Raw genomic sequence first — 21,993 nt, 5'->3', positions numbered from 1 at the left:
CCTCTGGCCCACTATAGACCCGAATCCTACTCAAGGATGTGGAATAGAGATCCAGGAATCCCTCTGATGTGTCTGATATGTTTAGTGATTGGGTGAGTCAAGTGCGGTGGTACAGGTACTCGGGAGGCAGAAGCAGGTGGGTCTCTTGACGTTCAAGGCCAGCTTGGTCTACACACCAAGTTCCAAGGCAGCCAGGACGACATAGGGAGACCCTATCTCAAAATAATAACAGTTGGCACATACTCTTAACTCTGGAGACCCATGTAGACTTTATTGGATCCTGGAACCCAATTACTTAGAAGGGAAACTAGCAAAAACAAAACTCTAGGCAACTATTTAAAAGTATAGGATGAGGCCCACATAGGACCATACAGGTCCTAGGTTGAGGGAAGCAGCAATGAGAACAGTGGCATATGTTGGCAGTCATTGCAGGAACACAATGGCTTTGGGTGCCTGTAATCTCGAAAAACTACAGGCCCAAGGGAGCAGCTGTGTGTTTCGGGATGACCCCTAAACTTGGAATCCTTTTTTATGCCAAATCCCAAGTGTGTCAACTTGGAATGCCTGTTTGCTCCTGTGACTCAGTCTGAAAGGGTGAAGGCCCTTACTAGGTTTCTGAACCCTGTTTCATACATGCTCATGTGTGAAATAACAGTATTATTGCTGATTCAACAAGAATGCAATGTAAACAACACAATTTTAATTCTAGAGTCAGAATCTTACATTATAAGATATGAGAAGAGCTAATATAGTTTTGATACTTCCTGAATGAGAATGGGGTCTGCAAGCTACCTAAACCCTGCTCAGGCCTACTAAAAATCTCTGGAGGAAATACCGAACCAGGACTAGCTGGGGGCACTCACAACCCTTGATGAGCTCCTGACCTCTGTAATCATGCACAAGGAGCAAAGGAACAATCCACTGGCCTTGTCCATCCAGCCTTCCCACCAAGCCCTGCTTCATATACCTGCCTGAGGTGGTAACACAACATCTTTTAAAGCTCAGGGTTCTCTGGGGCCTAGAAATCAGCACTGACCTACACAGGAAATTACATAGGGCAGCTTCTGTGCTGTCTGAAGTATGTGCATTTTCTAAAACAGATTTATGTCCATCTTTGTGTGTGCGCGCACGGGCACCTGCACAGGCCAGAGAGGGTGTCGGATCCCTGGAGCAGGAGTTACAGGTGCTTGTAAGCTGCCTGGGCTGGGTGCTGGGAACTAATTTGGGTATTCAGCAAGCACAGCAAGCACTCTCAACTGGGGAGCGGTTTCTCCAGCCCATCTTTCCTTTTGAAAGGAGCCATCTGGGATTGAATGGTATGGTTTTTGTTTTTCTAACACTGTTTTGGGTTTGCTATGCAGGAGGTTTTGATCAGAGAAACTGCATAAAATCCACCACTGTAACCACTTACAAATATTTAGTTCAGGGACATCTGTGACATTCAGTGTTCCCACTGTCCACGATTTTTTCAGCACAAACAACTCATTCCCCCAATTGCAGGCCTGGTAACCACTCTTCCCCTCTTATTCTAAGTGTTTTGAAGAAGTTTTGTTCTTTTCTTGTCTGACATCTCACCATCTTGTCAAGTTTATCTCTATATCATGTATCAAACTTCTTTTTCTGGCTGAACAAGCCACTGTGTACATATGACATACTGTGTATCCACTCCCCTGCTGTTCTGTGACTGTGGACTACCAACAGGAATGTACAGATCCCTTGCTTTTCTATTATTTTGGGGTGTGTGCTCAGAAGTAGAACTTCTGTGGTGGTGCTTTGATCGAATGCCCTCCCAAAATGCATGTGTTCCATTTCTCATAGGAAAGGGCTCAAAAAACGAGCTAGTTACTTTGTACAGGTGCACTTCTCCACCAGGTTAGCACTGAGGCAACATCTGGGAAGTAGGAGCACCTGGCTCCCATCCTTCAACTCACCAACCCTGACCTCCAGCTTCTGCCTCCAGACCTGTTCTTTACTAGCCACAAACTTTCTGCCCATGCATGTGTCCATGTGTGCACATGGTGTTGAGGGCCACAGTGGGACTTGCACAGACTGGGTAAGTCCCCAACACTGAGCTAGAGCACACCTCAACCTCAGCCCCATCTCCTCTCTACTGTGGCTGCACCATTTGGGACATGCATAGCTTTTAGGTATCAAAGACAAACAAAGCTGTAATGCCATGGTTATCAACTTTCTAAGTATAGTTTCAATTGTTCTGTCCATGTACCATCCCTCTGAACTCTTCTATGTACTACAAATAAGACTCTGTGATCCTGAGTCACATAATAAGCTATATGCAAATTTAGGGCCAAATGCCTTCTGTTTTAGTTGTTCATAAAATATTTAATACCAATAGGTAAATCAGTGGCTATAAGTAAAATACCAGATTATGAATGATATAAAAGATACAAGAATCTTTTAAAAAAAAAAATACCAGGTTGGCCAGAGGAAGTGCACGCCTTTAATCCCAGCATTCAGGAGGCAGAGACAGGTCTACAAAGTTCGAGGCCAGCCTGGTCTACAAAGTATCAGGACAGGCTCCAAAGCTACGGAGAAACTCTGTCTCAAGAAACAAAACAAAAACCACCAGGTCAGTGTATGTGCTGAAAACATGATTTTCTTTCCTCTTCTCTTATAGCAATTACAGTTTGTATTCTGGACTAGAGGTATTACTCGGTAGAATTCTTGCTTAGCACTGGAGAGGCCACGGCTTCAACTCTGAAACACAAACAACTTGTGGCCATACCACATACCTTCTTCATAATAGAGGGGCTACAGCTGGGTCTCATGTGCAGCACCAAATTCCCAAATCTGAGACAGGCACTGCTTGAGCTCCAGGACATTGATTCCCATCTGGGCACAGCAGTTTCTGATGGCTACCATTAATTTCCAATACTAAGTGAAGGGACAGTCACTCTTCATTGCTGTGACGGAATACCTGAGGAAAAGGCTTCTTTGGGCTCATGGTTTCAGGTTTTCGTCCACAGATGCCCCATCGCTGTGGGCTTGTGATGAAGCAGAACACGGTGGTGGAAAGGGAAGGTGTGCCAGAGTAAAGCTGTTCACCTCATGGCAGCTGGAAGCAGAAGAGCCAGAGAGGAAGATCCAAAGACAAGACACCCTTCCAAAATACATTCCCCAGTGACATATCCTTCCCCCAACACTCTATTCAGCCATCAACATCCACTGATGAAGTTACCAGTGATCCACTTTTCAGGGTCAAGCCTTTTACACCAGCCATTTTAGAAGATGTGCCAGGCCAAGCAAGACACATCTCCCCCACCAAACCTAACTCAGACAGTCACCGCTTAAGGCAGAAGCACTTAGTGGCTCTCCTAGGAAACTTACACAAAGGAAACTATACTATTATTAAGAGGCTTGACAATAAGTTACACAAAAGTATTTGACAATCTGGGATTAGTCACTAGTTTTGCTTAATGAAATAAATGTGTGTCGCATTTCTCAGAGCAAAGGAGAAAGAAACTACTGTGTATGGCAAGAGAAGCTGTCAGTCTCCGTTGATGGTTAAGGTCCAACAGTAATGCTCTTCTCCCTGATGTATTGACACACAGTGTGCCTTACAATGATCATTATTCTTTACTAAAAACAAAAAATGACCTGCACACGGTTTTAATCCCTGCCAACTGCCGAGAAGCCAAGGTCTTACTGAGCAAACTCCAAGCCAGCCAGTGCTGTAGAGCTGCACAAGACCTGGCTCCATAAACAAGCTATCTAAAGGATTTTAATTCTAGGAAAAAATTGTCTTTGATAAAAATTCCCTTGAGATACACTATAGTGCTTGGTATAAAAGCTAAATTCTGTTTGGGTGATGCCATCTTTAAAAATGTTTATTTTGATAAATGATATAAATAGCCTAACTGGACAAGTCGGACAGAACTCTTGTGTTTTGCACACTCCCATGGAACACTGCTCAGTCCACAAGCTTCCACGATATCCACACCTTTTCTTTTGAGACAGGGTCTTGCTGTATAGGCCAGGCATGCTGCTTACCTGCCTATGCACTGGTATGTTATGATCCCCCCCTACAGCCTCCCAAGTGCTGGTTTGGGATTACTTTTTTTTTAGATAATGCACACAAATAGTGGCAGGACCTGTAAGTTAATATACTCTGCACACTGTTACATTCTGATCTTATTTTTGTCCATCTAATGAGATGGTCACAAATTGATTAGTTTGATCCAATGTTGGGTTGGTTGTGAGTGTTCTGTTTTTTTGTTTTGGTAACTGTTAAAAAGGTAGTATTTTTCCAATTTTTTATGTGTTTTACCTATATGTATATCTGAGTACCATGTGCATGCCCAGTGCCCATGGAGGCCAGAAGGCATGAGATTCCCTGGAACTGGAGTTAAAGATGGTTGTAAGCTACCACAAGGGTGCTGGGAATTGAATCCAAGTCCTTTGGAAGAGCAGCCAGCGCTCTTCAGCCTACTTTTAAATTTTAAATTTGGATTACTTACCAGATTTTCCTCTCAGGAATCTGAATAAACTTCTACATTTGATTTATAATCATTGTAGATGTTCCTGAAGAGTTCTAAAGTTCTTTGAGAACAGAAAATGAGGAATGACTGTCACTTTTTCTAAATTAAACTCACCTAAGTGTACATGACATAAATGTGAGTTTTCAAGTTGCTTAAAAAAATTAAAGCAAAAGTAAACTTCCCCCAACCACTGATACACAACTAAACTAGTCCAGGATTTAATTCAGTATGACAAACTCAAGCTTAAGAGATAGAGGTGTAGCATGAGAGGCCTTAGTTTGATCCTGGGCAACACAAATTGGAGTATTTTTAAAAGCAGAACAAAGTCAAGGAGGATCGTGTATATCTACCCATAAAACTCCTGAACGATGCTGAATGGTGGCGCACACCTTTAATTCCAGCACTCGAGAGGCAGAGACAGGTGGACCTCTGTGAGTTCAAGGCCAGCCTGGTCTACAGAGTGAATTCCAGGACAGGCTACAGAGAAACCCTGTCTCAATACCCTCCCCCACAGTTCCTGAAAGACACCAAAAGGGTCAAAGCAATCAACAGAAATTATCTACTCTAAACAATGTAAAGACAAGAGTTCATTTTTGTGTGTCAAATCTCAAGGGAACAAAGAAATGTGGCTACATTTCTCATCTGTGGGAATCAAGAATATGAAGACTTAATAGCTAATAAACGTTAATGTGTCAACCTTACCTGCTGCTAAATATACATAAAATATGCCTTCACTTGCTAAAATTAGCAAAAACGGGAGATAAACAAAATCCTTTACAATTCTGGGTCCCATTGAAGCCTCCCCAGAGAGCATCAATAAAAGTATCACAACTTTTCAAATATTAATGCCCAAAACATACTAAGAACGTACAGACTAATATGTAAGTAGCAAAATAAAAAATCTTGACATATTAAACAGCAAAATTATTAGCTGAGATATAGTGAGTGGTCAAATTACTAAAAATGTTTTTATTAGGGGTTCAGCCACTGAATGCTTGCTTGTAGTTTTGCTGAGGTACTAGGTTTAAGCCCAATAACAACAACAAAAAAGTCCAAGTTTTGTTTGGTTGATTATTTTCTATTTTTGAGTCAATATGTTGAGCAGGTTGACCTCAAAACCTTGCGTTCTGCCTTGGCCTCCAAGCCCTGAGATAACAAGCATGAACCATGGCCAGCCTTCCCAACACTATCAAAATGGTAAAGTCTAGGGTGATCTTGTTACGTGGTGAAGGTTACAGAAAAAAACCAATCAATATCTCAAAATATATGTGGTACAAGAACATGCTCATGCATTTAACTAGTAAATAAAATGTCAGTCAGCTCTGATTTCATGGAGGAGAGTATGGATTTCTAATGGCCATGCCTTTTGAGATGTTAAAGTCTGGGCACAATACAGTGAAACTGCAAAATGACATTCCCTCAAACATACACTCAGTTGCTTTTCAGCCAAGCTTTGTGGCATTCAACTGTGTGTGTGTGGGGGGGGGGAGAGGCTGAGGTAAGGCGTAGAGAATTCAGGGCCACCCAGGGTAGCAAGACCTTGTCTCAACACACACACAAGCTGCTTTTCTAAATTTTCATGCAAATAAAAACCTGGTTGTAATCTGTGGCTAAATTATTCCCTTTCACCCCAAATATAGCTACATAAGCACATGACAATCAACTCAATAGAAGGTTTACTGGTACTTAAAATGGCTAACAGAACCAAGCTCCATAATCCAGAATTGGAAATAGGATAAAGGGAAAATGCAAGTTAATTCTCAATGACTTTCTAAGCTTGGGGTACCACTAGGAAAATACAAAATTATCAATGACAGATTTCTGCTGTGTTCTGAGTGTAGCTAGGAACACAACACTAAAGGTAAAATCCAGTGTTCCACATTGGCTGGATACTTAGGTCGTAGGAAGCACTGTTTCAGGGTAAAGTACTAGCGTCTCATTTAACCCTTCACATACTCACCATAATTTAACTCCATTTAACACATTAGGAAACTAGGCCCAAGGTCAGACAGCTGGTTAAGTTGGATAGAGGTAAACTAGTACATAGGAACTTGGCAGCCAGGCTGCGGAGTCAAACTCCACCACTGGAACTATGATGATAAACTCACTTTTCATAAAGGAAAAGAGTGATCAGCATTAATCAGGCATACTCTAAATGTCCTTATGGGAATCAAATGGGGGGAGAACCTAGTCCTTTCTGTGCTTCAGAATAAAACTAACATACTTCAAAACAGAGGCATATAATCTAATCTTCTGCTCTAAATACAGGAAACCACCTCTAGACTTTATCAAAGAGCTCTCTTTAGAGCCAGGGGTTAGGGATGTAGCCCAGTGGGAGAGTGCTTGCTTAGCAAGTGCTGGGCCTATAGTCAGTCCTCAGCTCCAGGAAAAAACAAAACAAAACAAACCAACCTAGAGCTAAAGTAAACACATTAAGATTTTTTTAATTTGCCAGATAATCTTTTAATGAGAATTATAAAAGACCAAAAACATTTTTTGCAAACTGCCTTTTTTTAAAAAACAAATGATTTCCTTTAATTACAAATACTGTGTATGATGATGCACTCTTTTGCAAAACCAATAAATACAAGAACCAATTTAAACATGTGATTTGCCCAACACATTTGAAGAGAGGAAAGGCCTGATTTTTTAAAGGTATCTATATAACTCAGTTTACTCCCTAACCTGACCTTCCCAAGAGTCAGCCTGATGGAGGGACTCACACAGACAAGACCATCTCATACCTGCTGCAGCTTGTACAGCGCTCTCATGTTACCTTTCCTTTCTGGAATTCCTATTTTCACAAAAGGGCTGAATTAAAAATAGTTCTAATAAACTGATTGAAGGAAAAGAAAGTATGTACTGAACACAAACTTTTGACATAAGCAATTATGAATATCAAAAAGACACTAACTTAAAGGTACAAAAGTGAGAAAAACCTGAATTACAGAAAAGAAAGTCAAATTTATTTAATGAAAAACTAGAATAAAAATTAGCAAATACACACACAAAAAAAGAAAAGAAAACAAAACAAAAAACACAGCAGCACTATGTATTGACTCACAAGGGGAAAGCAGTGGTCCATGACCACGCAGATGGCTTGTCAGTTAAAGGAAAACCAACCACACTTGTGCACCCATGTGTGCACAGACACACATCCCCAAAAAGTTGTTGTCAACAATACAATCAATCTACAACAAACACGAAGTTCAGAAATATTTTACAATGCTTCCTTTCTTTTTTCTTAATACAAAAGATGCCCATCTTGGGTATATATATATTTTTTCAGTGGTTTACTGTTGAATTATTTTTAAATATATTAGTGTTACTACATGCAACTGTTTCCTGTATTAACAGCCTTTCTTTTTATTTACCTTCATGTGTCTAGTTCTACCTACCAGGAGAGTTTTAGGTTGGCAAGCAGATGGGTGCCTTATTCTCTGTGAAGTCAAATGCAAATTTTAAACACTGGCCAGAAATATTTGATTGCTGTTTCAACACATGGAAATAGTTACATTGATGCCTAAATTGCCATTTTCTGCAAAAAGCTGTGCAATGCTGGTGTCAAACACTAGGCAGTCACTATTCATAATGGCTGTTGCAATTCCCTCATGAATAGACCGAGGAGTCGCTTCCCAAGTCAATCGCCGCCTATGACCATTTAGCTCAAGTCGATAAGCAAAATTTTCAGCTTGCTTGCGTGTTCCTATCAGCTGTACAATTGCAAAGAACTGCTGGTGACCATCGTATTTTTCCTGTTTCTCCAAGACTAACATGAAGTGAAAGCCAAAACAAGACTGCATCATCACCCAGTCAACAGCACCAGGAAGGTTAATGTCTGTAGCAAGGAAAACTATATCTTCTCCTTGCAGGGTTGTAATGGACTTGTGCTGATGCATCAGGTGGGGCATGACAGCATCCAAGGAGCCTTGCCACTTACAGGAAGCACCAGGGCAGGGGCAGGAGTAAGGCCTGAACTCACAGAGCTCCTCGTGCTCTGCCTTTTCTGTGTGCGGGAGAGTTATTTCACATCCAGAAGAGGCGTATTTACAAGGGAAAAGTACTGAATTGGCCACTTTCTCCATAGCCAAGTTGCGGATGGATCCCAGTGGACCCCGGCAGGTCGGACAACATGTGAGTTTAGGACGACAGTTGCTACAAACAAGATGGCCACTCTGACACTGAAGAATGGGTGGCAACACATAGTCAAAGCAGACAGGACACTCAAAAAGACTCGCCAAGTCATTGTTGGATGCAGTTGTGCCAGTCAGGGCAGGTACCCTCTGGGATGGTGGACACTTTGAGGTGCCAGTGGGTAATGCTGTAGCAGTCTGGCGGCTCATTTCTGAAATGAAAAACAAAAAAATAAAAGGAGGCAGGAGAAAAGGTTATAACTATAACACATTCATAAATAATGTATACATATCATACTTATAAAACATCCCACAAAATTTATGAGCAAAAGACTAAAGTTAAATAAATATGGTTTTAAAACGATATACAAATAAAATAAAAATTAATGTGATGAAGGATGAATTTTAATAAAGTTATACAAGTAAACCAAATATTTCCAAAATGTTCTATAGCGTGTTTAAAATACCTTCTGTCTAAAAAAAAGTACTGAAAATCTTTGGGTTGGCTACATAAAATAAGAAACACAGCCGGGGGCAGTGGTGGCGCACGCCTTTAATCCCAGCTCTTGGAGGGCAGAGGCAGGCGGATCTCTGAGTTCCAGGACAGCCAGGGCTACACAGGGAAATCCTTCCTCCAAAAGAAGAAGAAGAAGAAGAAGAAGAAAAGGTAAATATAGCAAGACAGCATGGTATATGCCTTTAAATCCAGCATTCAGGAGGTAGAGGAGGTAGAAGCAGGTGGATTTCTGAGTTTGAGGCCAGCCTGTTCTATAGTGGTAGTTCTAAGAGAGCTATATTTTGAATAAAAAACAAAAACAAAGGACATAAATACAAAGCTGGAGAGATGGCCCAACAGTTAAGAACACTGGCTGCTCTTCCAGAGGACCAGCGTTCAAATCCTAATACCCAAATGGAGGTTCAAGAGAGACCTCTAGGGCCCTGCATACATGTGGTATACAGACATACATGCAGGCAAAACACCCATACACATAAAATGAAAATAAATCTTTTGTAGAAGAAGCCTTAAATACAATATTAGGACCTACTTGGGCTGGCCTTTTTCTCCTCAGAGTCTCCACCTCTGTCTATTTCTTCAAGACTGAGTTAAGCCTCACGGCTTCAGAATCTACAGCTTGAGTCCTATACAGTTCATATGCCAAAGACTACGAGAGACTAACCCTCCCCAGCAGTGAGCAACATCTTCTGGAGAGGTATGTTCAGGGAAAGGAAGCACTGTCATCCCACTATCTACCTGCAGCTACCTAATAGGTCTTTCCAGCTGGCATCATTTGTCTCCTGTCAATCAGTGCCCACCACCAGGCTGGAGAAACAGGGACAAGTGCAGAGCCATCCTTCAGTAAGCTGTTGCTCTGGCATTTATGAAAGTCCTTATTCTACTTCCACAGAACAAATCTCACAGAATGTACAAAGGGAAGGGAAACTCAGGAAAAGTAAGAGGAAATGAGGGTAAAAGCACCACAGAAACAAACACTGGATGAGGATGAAGGGCAAGCAAAGAACTCCCTGCACCCATCGGTTCCTTTGGATGGCTGCAGCACACACCAACTATACACAGACTTCAGGGTCATCTGGAGAAAGGACCAGCAAGCGAGAGTCAAGCAGAATAAGCCCCTTTCCCCAGCACTGTGCCGCTAAGGGATATGGCAGGTCGTAATTTATCTCAGCTGACAAAAGATCAATGTCCTAACAGTGCACTCCCTGAGACTACACTAAATACTTAATATAGTAATTCCTCCAGTTATAATCATTCTGTTGCAAAGACATTTAAGTTTCAAAATAACTGTGGTTACAAATATAACCAAGCCAATACAAATGAATTATAGATTGAAGTAGACAGTAGACATTGTAAATAAGGGGCTAAGAGCAACACTGGAGGGTTAATTTTTTTCCTTTTGTTACTAAAATCGTGCTCTCAAGTTCAAAGGGCAAAAGAAAGTACTAACAAATGTTTAGCTTACCCATGTCCCTCGGGTTTCATCTCCAACACACACACGCAGTATAACAAACTCCATCACAACATCTCAGGCTCATAGTATGGAAGGATATAACATGAATCAACTCTCATCATCTGAAGCCCTGTGATCCAGGTGTCACAATAAAAAGAACGTTCTGTAATCTACTTTCTATCTGAGCAAATTCTTTAATGCAGATGATTTATCCATTTTAGATCACTTATAAAACAATGGGCTTGGCATTACCAAAGCCTATTAGTTTCCCATCTACTCCACCATGTTAAGTGTGCTCACCCAAAGGAACACCGTAATTGGAAAGTGATTCCTTGAAACAAAACCGCTCCCATCACATAAAAGAGCTCAGTTTCTTTAAATGCAATACAGTCAAGTTCAGAAGAAAAACACTAGCCCAATGCTTTGACCTGGCAAAATACCTCTAACATTTATCAGCATAAGTTCAGATTCATGTTACAACATATTTTTATTACCTTCCAAACACTGGAGAAAGCACACTGATTTCTACTCAGCATGATAAACAAAGATTCCGACACAGAAAACTGCCACACCATTCCCGAGTTAGAAGGGTGGAATGCGGCTCCATCTTGAGCCACAAAGATTCTCGACTATGCAGCAGCCCCAAGGTAGAAACCAAGAACAAGTCTGCAGAAGTCGTAACGTGCCTGAAGCTAGATTTAAACCAGAGTCGCTGCAGTTCTACTGAACCCTTACTGCGGACCTCACAGAGCCAAACACAGCCGCGTGGCCTAAACCAGAATCTATGGATTCGTGAAGTTCAGTTTCTGTCTTGGAAACAGATGCTTTTATGTCAGTACCTTTCCTCTTTCTGGTCCTGGTCCTAACCGTTGGCAAGCATGTGAACAGGACTCCCTTCCAGGAATGCAGAAAGGGTGCCGGCGGCTTCCAGGACATGAGAAGCCAAGCGTTAGGTTCCTGCAACCCACAAGGCCAGCCCTTGGCTCCTAAATTTAGAAGACTGGTCACTTCCATTCAGATTTAAAGTAGCTCAATGGGTGGCCTGTCCCCAGGAGGGACAACACCTCCCTTGAACTCTAGCAGAAGTCCGCCTGAGGTTCTGGCATCCTGCTGCTTAGGCTCCAACACCTGGCAGGCCCCTGGGCAGGGCCTAGAGAAGGGACGGACTTTGTCCCAAGCCCCGCCCCACAGACCACCTGAGCAGCTTTGGCAGGCGCCACCTGCAACATGAAGCCGGTGCACTTGGCAGCACTTGAGTCCGGTAGAACATGTTTGTGGAGGTCAGGATCTCAGTGCTTTCTTAAGGCTCCAGAGTATGAACATACAGGGATGAAGGGAAGTGCACAGCCAGGCAAGCACTCCTAACGTCAACTTCGTCCTGTGAATTCTCAAGTTCGCATGCAGTGAATAACTCACACAATACTTCCAGGCCTCAACTACTATTTTCCTCAATTCTAACTCAGCCACTTGTGTGCCAGCCTATTTCAAATGCCCTCTTCCAGTACAGTGAGAATCGTAAACACATTCAGGACACATAAAACGCTACTTCTACCTCCAAACTGAGATTATACTCTCATCCCACTCTGGAAAAGTTTTCTTAACTGGCCTCATTAAACTAGAGTAGCTTGCCTTGCTTTTAAACAAGCATTACCCTTGGCCCATAAAGTCCTATGCACTTCAGACCTGGATGGTGTCAGCTGAAGCTTCAAAGGTTTATGCTGGTATTACATCATGCTTAGGACAATCTTCAAACATAACCAAAATCTGGCAATGAGCATCCCAGTACAATGAGTTCTACCCACTTTCACTAACATCGACTCCAACCACTTGCCCACCTTCATTATGTTCAGTAACTTTCACCTAACTTTAATACTAGACTATAAGAAACATCTTTAAGAACAGAAATACAACGTACACTTTCCAAATTGTACATCAAGCCCATTTTGGTAGAAAGCTTCAGTAGCTATTATCTAAATGGGGAAAAAAAAAAACATTATTCCCTTTAATTTTGCCTTAATATTTTCAGGGCACTTAGCCACTGTTAGGTTTTTGTTGTTGTTTTGGGGTTGTTTGTTGAGATCTGACATACTCATTAATCCTAGACTGCCACTGAACTCTTAAGAGCCTGAAAATGATCTTGAACTTCTGATCATCCAACTCCCACCACAGACTACTCAGACTGCTCACCACCACATCTAGTTATGTAGTGCCATGCCTTTGGAAAAACCAAGCAAGCATTCCAAAAACCGAGCTATGTCTCCAGCTCATATACATTTGTTAGTGTGTATCAGTGTTTTGCCTGAATGTGTATATATACACCACCAGCAGAGGCCAGTAGAGGCCATAGGATCCCTTGGAATTAGCATTTGGACAGTTGTGAGCCACCATGTGGGTGCTGGAAAACAATTCACAACAGCAGCAAGTGCTCCTATCTGTTGAGTCTTCTCTTCAAGCCCTGCATTCTTTACTTACAGGGGGGAAAAAGGTTGAATGCAAAGACCGTTCACCCTTTCTTGATTTCCCTAAAATTCTTCTTAGAAATTACATTTACTATAAAGCAATAATGATGAAGGTAGATCAGTGGTATGAGATCTCAAACCCAGGACAAATGACTGAGGTGTCTATTTAATATATCAAAGTAGACCTGGTTGCCAGGTTCTCCATGCATCCCTCACTCCCTATCTGTACAGGGTATGGCTGGGATGCCCCGGTCCCCTTAAATTTCTCCAGCCCAGGAGCTGAGCTGCACTTCCCTATATAATCCAGCCATTCTGCTTACTCTGCCCCCGCCACCCCCATCTACCCTTTACTTTCCCGGCTCCCCACTTCTCACATGGCCAGGCTCAGGGTCATGTTCACTCTGGACTGGCAGCTGTCCCTGCCTCTGGCTATGCTCTCCCTTTTATCTACAATAAATCTTCTTCTCTGTCATACCCGGAAGCAGTCATGTCCTTCCTTTCTTATTTCTTCTTTTCATCCATCTGGCACCAAAAGCTGGGACTGACACAACTGATCCCTTCCAAGGAACTCTGCTGCTCTGACTCTCCTAAGGTTTGCACAGATCATTTGTTTCCGCCCCCTCTTGTCATCCATCAAACTGGACCCCAAATTCTAGGGTCTGCCTTCTCACTACTTCTCCCCCCACCCCCACGTCCCTCTCCTTGTCTATGCCATCACTGTATCCCCGACTCCTAGAGCCTTCTACATCCTCCCAAGGTACCCACTGCATGTTCCCTTCATCTCTCAGCTCTGGCCTGCGACACCCATCTGGGTCTCCCTGCCCTGCCCTGCCCTCTTCATCTCTCTACAGGATCAGTGTCACCCCAAGCTGCCTGCTTCTCCACTGTCACCACAAAAGCCACACCGGTGTGCCAGGAAGCTCCCTTGCCCTACTTGGGTCCTAGTCACGTGAGAAGAGCCACCTCTTCATGATTTGGAACACTTGACAAGTTTTCCATTCCCCTTGAGAATGCCCTGGCTGGAAATTCTCGTCACAAAGACTCTTTATCCACCTCAGCTCGGCTCGCTTTCTCTCGCCTCCCCCAGGAACTGCTGACCTGCTTGCAGTCCACCCCTCCCTCCCACAGCTTCTCTAAGCATGAGCACATTTGGGTCACCACACACACTTTCTCAGCTCCTCTAGGAGCTTACAGAAATTCCTGTAAGGGGAGTTTCTTTTTTCAACATACACAAACACACACACACACCCAGGCCTGGACTATAAACAGCTTAGCCTCAGTATAGATCAATGGCCAAAAATTGGCACACTTGATTTCCAAACTCTCACAAATCTTAACTGCCACAGCACAAACAACTGACCTCAAGTCTCTTACATCTACACTAGCTCTGCTCTACACTTCTGCTTCCCACTCTTAAAAAACTTTTATCTCTACAATTTCTCTTTGCTCTGCTCTCAAAACATCTCTTAAACCTATGCTGTAAATTCTATCTCAGGAGTTGTAAGTTCACTGGGTATGGTTAAAATTATCTATAAATCTGTAACAAAACTTGGCTTTAAACAAAGGCTTATAATTAAAAATCTATACAGAGGCAATCTTAATTTGCTATAAGTTACTATATATGTGATTCAAGCCTTGTTTATAATATACTGTATATGTAACTTGAATTCAACTTTTTTGTTTGTTTTTTCAAGACAAAGTATCTCTGTGTGTCCTTGCCTGTCCTCAAACTCAGAGATTCACCTGCCTCTGCATCCAGAGTATTGGGATTAAAGGGCACCATCACTGCCCAGCTGGATTCAACTAGAGAAAGAAAGAAAGAAAGAAAGAAAGAAAGAAAGAAAGAAAGGAAGGAAGGAAGGAAGGAAGGAAGGAAGGAAGGAAGGAAGGAAGGAAGAAAATGTTTAGCAGTTAAGAGCACTGCTCTTCCAGAAGTCCTAAATTCAATTCCCAGAAACTACATAGTGGCTTACAACCATCTATAATGAGAAATAAATAAAGCTTTATTTATTATGTATACAGTGTTCTGCAAGCATACATGGAAACAGAACATTGTATACATAATAAATCTTTCAAAAAATAGCTTTTAATAACAACTATGTGGCTGGCAGCCATCTTTACTGAGATTAAAAGGTACATGCTATGGGACTTAACTGCCATTTTAAGATGACCACATAACATAAACCAACTAAGGTAACATCTATATAACTTTTTAGTCCTATTGAGCCATCTGCTTCCTCTTTTAGACTAATGAAACAACAACAGGCCTAAAATATTTTGGGTTGGTATGAATTATGATGATAAACTTTAAGGTTATAAAGGTCTACTCAGATTAACAAAAGCTGATTTAGAGATTTAGACCTAACTACTTATAGCTTTGCTAACAGTTCAACCCCAGGCTTCTAGAAAATTCAGATAAGTAACAATATATGTTTGCTAAATAAGGTGTATTTGTTTGATAAGGTTTATAAATTCCTAAGGGCTACTCAGGGTCACAGTAATATCTGTCTAGCTTCTTTGTCTATGCTCACTTTGTTACACTTTAACTATCGTGATAAACTATACAAAAAAACTGATCTTCTATAATGGCACACCATAAAAAAAACTGATCTTCTATAACGGCACACTATAAAAGGATCAGAAAATTTCCCAGTCTCCCTATGGACTGTATTTAGGGCTCTAAGCTTTATTTTGATGATGCCAGGAACACTTTTGGGCTGACTTCTCTACTCTGCCTGGTCAAAGTAAGGTCATCCTCAAGTTCTTCTCCACAGGAACATCTCTCAGACTTGGGTCTGGCCAAGGCTGCTCTCTGTGGCAGCTAAAAATTAAATGCTGTCCTGTATGATAGACACTGACTACCCCAAACAAAGGCATCTAGACCACAGGAGCCACGGCAACCATCTAGGTAGTGGTTTCAGGGACTCAACTTGAATCCACCTCCTGCAGGCCAAACAGACTCAAGTACTCCTAAATTTCCCCCACCTGCTATTCCTGAGTGGGCTCTCTTCTCTCTCTCTTCCCCTTGATCTTGGGAATCCAGTCCTCTAACTACCAGGACCATAGGTCTATAAATTTCAAATGTATACCCTAGATAAAAAAAATTCTCCTCTGGGGGCTGGAGAGATGCCTCAGCGGTTAAGAACACTGGCTGTTCTTCCAGAGGATACACATTCAATTCCCAGCACCCACATGGCAGCTTACAACTCTCTGTAACTCCAGATACAGAGGATCTGACACCCTCACACAGACAGACATACATGCAGGCAAAACACCAATCAATACTCATAAAATAAAACTGAATTATTTTTTAAAAATTTCCCCTAAACTCTTTAACTCTACCTTCTGTCCCTAATCTGTATCTGTTCCAGCAGATTTCCAATCAACTAAATACTGCAAACTACTCCAAACTCGCCAGTCCCATGTGTTTCATTCTGACAGAATTTCCAGCCAGCCTGAGCCTCTGCATCCTAGACAGCTCCAAAGCAGCTAGCCCTAGGTGGTCCAGCCTCACAGACTGTTCCAACGTGCCTACACATATCTTAACCCCGGATAATCCCATTGAGCCTGGATAGTCAGTGACCCTGCTCTTCTAGGCCTTAGCCACCATTCCAGCTCTCCTGGGTCCCCAACAATCCAACAAGGACTCTCACCGCTGGCAGGAAGTAGTCACTGATTATCAACAAAAAGACTGGGACGTGGGTCTCAAACTGTAGACAAAAGGCTGAGGTGCCTATTTAACATATCAAAGTCCACCTGACAGCCAGGTTCTCCCTGATCCCTCATTCCCCACCAGTTACAGAGTATACTCCACCCTAAATTTCTCCAGCCCAGGAGCTGCACTTTCCTATAGAATCAGCCATTTTGGTGTCCCCAACCCTTCTACCCTTTACCCTCCTGGATCTCCTCTCTCCCCTTCGCCTTCTCTCACAGCCAGGCTCAGGTCACATTCACTCTGAACTCTCCCAGCTGTCCCTGCCTCTGGCTATGCTCCCCTTTATCTACAGTAAACCTTCTTCTCCACCGTGTCTGTCCTTTTTATTTTTTTTTTCATTCAAGTGGTCGATCTCTCATAGCTAACTACCAAATGCAAATCCTTAAGTTCAAATTCTAAGTGGCAAAAATGTCAATAAAATTATAACTATCCAATTATATATTTACACTTTATATTAGGAATTTGAATTAAAACATTTAAACATGCTGGTGATAGCTCACTTCTACACTTCTACATGTATGAAGACCTAGTTCAATCCCTCACATATATAAAAACAGTGTGGGGGAGTTATTCTAGCACTGGAAAATGAAGACAGGAGGATTCCTGGAGCTCCAGAGCCAGTCTAGCAAATATGGTGGGTTCGTGGCCAATGAGACTCATTCTCAAGGGAGGTGTTTCTGAAGACAGGGCTGTGCTTGGGTCTCTGTGTGCACGTCAAGAAAAGTACCTGACAGAAAGCTGCTATGGAAAAGGAACTCAAATCTGTAACTCATCTCCTTCCAAGATTCCCTACTGAGGTTTCCACTTCAGAAAAATACCTAATCAGAACCTCACAGGCACTATGTAAAGGAGATCCTGCAGAGGCTGAAGAGATGGCTCAGTGGTTAAGAGCACTGACTGCTCTTCTAGAGGACCCGAGTTCAATTCCCAGCACCCATATGGCAGCTTACAACTGTCTGTAACTCCAGGATCCAGCACCCTCACACAGATATACATACAGGCTAAAATACCAATAAAATAGTTTTTTTAAAAAAAAGAGAGAGATCCTGCAATATGAATTATAAATAAAATACAAAATAAGAGTGAATTATGTAAGAAATATAGCAGCATCAGAAAAGTGTTCATTAAAGGAAGAGTCCATCCCTAGACCACAATAGTTCTCAAATTCAATGTGCTACCTACCACCTAAGGAATCTTGTTAAAAAACAAAAACAAAAAACATAGACTTTAATTTGGGAGGTCTGAAGCTAGACTATGTCTTTGGGGCTTCATTTGGTTTTGTATGATGTACTGCTGAGGATCTAGCCCAAGCATAACCAGCCTGCATGGCAAGTCTAAAGACATGTTTGTGGGCTGGAGAGATGGCTCAGTGGTTAAGAGCATTGCCTACTCTTCCAAAGGTCCTGAGTTCAATTCCCAGCAACCACATGGTGGCTCACAACCATCTGTAAAGAGGTCTGGCGCCCTCTTCTGGCCTGCAGGCATACACGCAGACAGAATATTGTATACATAATAAATAAATAAATATATTTAAAGACATGTTTGTGCCTCTCTCCTCTTACTGAACCTGATCCCAAAAACTGAGAATTCCTCAAGAACTGTTTGAGGCACTGGGCTACAACAAGAAGAGAATCTTGTCTCCAGCAGAAAGATTTACACTGTCAAATGACCTTGTAGGAAAGACAGGAAAAGCCGGGCGGTGGTGGCGCACGCCTTTAATCCCAGCACTTGGGAGGCAGAGGCAGGCGGATCTCTGTGAGTTCGAGATCAGCCTGGTCTACAAGAGCTAGTTCCAGGACAGGCTCCAAAACCACAGAGAAACCCTGTCTTGAAAAACCAAAAAAAAAAAAAAAAAGACAGGAAATAGAGGCAATGAAGGGCGATGCGTGGCCTCGCTGCCTTACATAGGTATATCTGTCCTCTTCCCTTTAAACTCTAGTTGGGGACAGGCATCACCTACTTTTATCCCTCTTCCCAATTGTGGTTACATTGACCAAATCCCCCTTTCTGCTTTTCATCATTAATTTGGCTCTTTTCATTGGTTTATTGAGGATGGGTGACAACGTGTAATGGGGTATCTGCTATGACCCCGACTCCAGTAACATGGGACCCTCAACATTCCAGGAAGTGCTCTACCAGTAGGCCTTCTGCAGTGTGCACAAACTCCTAAGTATAGCCAGCCAGTTCTGCTGTCCACATGGAAGCTATAACATGGAGACCATAACAAAGTATAAAAACTGAAAAAGTGCACACCTTAATCCCAGCACTCAGGAGGCCAGCCTGGTCTACAGAGAGTTCCAGAACAGCTAGGGCTACCCAGAGAAACCCTATCTCAAAAAATAAATAAACAAACAAAACAAACTCTCATGTACGTCATTGTTAGAATAAATTATTTTCACTAAATTCTTCAAGGAATTCAGATTATTCATATTTTTTAAAAGTAGTAAAATGATAATAAGCAAACATAACTAAGGCAAGGACTCAAACAACAGTGATGGAAGGAACCTTTAAGAAGACTATTATTGAAATAATCAAATGATTAACAAGTAATTGAAGTCTTACCCCAGTACAGGGATTCAAGCCCTTGAAATCTTTGTATGCTAACGAATGGCTGATAGTGGCCAAGGATGCAGCTCAGTCACTCAAAAACTTGACCCTTCAGAGAGGGGATAAAGATAGGGTTGACTGCAAAAGGGGCCAGAGTTTAATCAGCCATGTTTAAATAATGAAGCCTCATAAAAATCCCACAAGGACTGGGCTTAGTTTCCAGAAAGAGTGGCATGTGGAAGTGTCTAGAGAATGTACCCAAGAGGAAGACACACAAGTTTCAAGCCCCTTCCCTTCTAACTTGCTTTATTCATTTCTTCTACTTGGCTGCTCACAGTATGTTATTTATATCATTTGTAACAAAAGAACATTAGTAAAATATGTACCAGAGTTCTGTGGACCACCCTAGCTAACTATGAGATCAGAAAAAGTAGTCCTGTAAACCCTACTTTATATCCACCCATAATGCACTGCTGGTCAGAAATGTAAATTACAATCTAGAGAATGACATCAGAACCTCTAGACACAGATCTTAACCAGTAGGGTCAAACTTGAGGGAGAACGTATTTCAGGACACCCAACTGGTACTGATGGGAGAGGTTGATATGTACAAAACCCCTACCTACCAAGGCTAAGGGTTTTTTTGTTGTTGGGTTGCTTTATTTTTTGACACAGGATTTCTCTGTGTAGCTCTGCTCTCCTAGAACTCTCTGTAAAACAGGTTCGCTATAAGCACGTGGAACCCTGCAAACTCAGACTTCACTTGGGAATGGTACAGCCATGCTTCACCATTGTAGTCAGTTCTACTACACAGCACACACAATTTGTCTATATAATGTCAAAAATGAAGTATTAGCATTGCCCAAACAAAACACTTTACCATTCCAATGAGTATTTTTCCTTCCTTATTCATGATCAAATACAAAACCCACAGTTAATGCCAGAAATTGTGGACAGTACTGTACCCTACATATACTGTGGTTTGGAGTTGTACATATACATATATATACACATACATACATTATATACGGACCTGTGACAAAGTTTAATTTAAAATTAGGCACTGTTAAGAGACTACCAATAATTTACTCTGTATGTTCTGAGAACTTTTCTTCCCTATTAAATCAAGAAATTGACCTTTTCATTTAAAGAAGACATTTCTACCCTCTCTTTGAAATCTTAAATCACTAGTAATAAAGCTCTTACACTTCTGAGCTATTGTTTAAATATTCTTAAAATTCTATGTGTATAAATGTTTTACTTGTGTGTGTGTCTGTGTACCAAGTGTTTCTAGTGCCTGTGGAGGCCAGAAGAGGGTTTCAGATATCCTAGAACTGAAGTGACTGCCATGAGCTACCATGTGGGTGCTAGGTCTCAAACCTAGGCCCTATGTAAGAGCAGTCAATGCTCTTAACTGCTAAGCGCTTTCTCCAGCCCCCTTGAGCCACGTTTTAAGCAAAACAAAGATTATTCAGACTTACTCACTATAGTGCCATGACAAGTCCATCTTGTCAGTAGACAGTATGCTAACTTAGCTGGCTCCTGACTGACTGCTGGGTAGGCAGCACATACAGCATGGACACACTAGGGGGATTCATGACTCAAGTGGTACAGTGATTCCATCATACAAATTTGAAATTTGTATATTCTCTCTGAAATTTTCCATATATTTTGGGGACAGCTGATCAGATAAATGAAACCAGTAACTAAAATGACAGAAATAGGGAAATAACCACAATAAATTTTTCCCTTTTCCTATTTACCAGGAAAAATAAATGTGGTACCTTTTCTGTTACAACCACAGTATATCAAGAAAGTTTTGAGAAAAGTTAGACAACTATCTCAACATCTAAAGGTCTTGCCTTTTGCACTTAAGCTATGCGAACTTTCTGCTTTGTTCTGATATTTAGTGATACAGATAAAATGCAATAGATGTTAATTTTAGGTATTCTTCACCCCCAACAGGCTGTTTGTAGAATTCTTCATTTTTACAAGAATGTCTCGACACATACAAAGCATCAATAAATCTGAAATCCAAAATGATATGACACCTAAATGTTTTCTTTTAATTTTGAAGCTTTTCAAAATTCTAAATTAGAAATGTTTAACTCACAGAGTCTGTGCAAATATCCCCAATCCAAAGAAACATCAAAATTTGAACTATTTCTCTGGGTTCAATGAGACAAACTGGCCTGAATACTCAGATCGCTAATAAAACTCTGTGTATTCATTTTGTTTTTGTGAGACAGGGTTTCATGTAAGCTAGATTAGTCTCAAAATCACTATGTCAACTCTTGAACCTGCTGCCACTGTACTCAGTTTTATGAAGTGCTGTGGATCGAACTCAGAGCTTCATTCATGCTAGGCAAAAACACCATCTAAACTGGATCCCCAGCCAGGTATCTGACCTCCAGAACAAACTGCCAGCATGATGACCAGCACATTCCACAGCTGCTTTAAGGTATAAATTTAGCACGCAGTATCCAATATTTCAGTACATTTTGTTTGCAAGTTGTGAACTGTCACCAACATGTGACAGTTAACAGATCAAGTTATAAACTTTAACCACTAACTATGATGGTTTTCTATATTGCCAATCTTTCTCATTGCCCTTTGCAAATTACTCTTTTTCTCTTCTAATTCCCAAACTTCAGAGTTGCCCACAGCCACCTTTTC

The 21,993-nt window shown here is 41.6% G+C and overlaps 1 protein-coding gene across 2 annotated transcripts in view; it reads right to left on the bottom strand.

Annotated features, from left to right (window-relative positions):
* The window catches only part of Siah1 (siah E3 ubiquitin protein ligase 1), a 33,119-nt gene that overhangs the window by 185 nt on the left and 10,941 nt on the right, over nucleotides 1-21,993 (bottom strand). The window contains exon 2 of one of the 2 annotated variants that reach the window (XR_009055718.1): nucleotides 2,936-8,841. Coding sequence is in view for 1 of the 2 variants with exons in the window: in XM_057753225.1 (XP_057609208.1) it covers nucleotides 7,991-8,839 (849 nt within the window). In the remaining variant the exon portion in view is untranslated. Of the gene's footprint in view, nucleotides 8,842-21,993 lie in introns of both variants that reach the window. The other variant, XM_057753225.1, reaches the window with a different exon arrangement.

The sequence above is a fragment of the Chionomys nivalis genome, chromosome 21 (genome assembly GCF_950005125.1).
Source record: "Chionomys nivalis chromosome 21, mChiNiv1.1, whole genome shotgun sequence".
Lineage (NCBI taxonomy): Eukaryota > Metazoa > Chordata > Mammalia > Rodentia > Cricetidae > Chionomys > Chionomys nivalis.
Note: the sequence above shows the minus strand (reverse complement) of the source record. Positions and strands in the feature narration are given on the sequence as shown.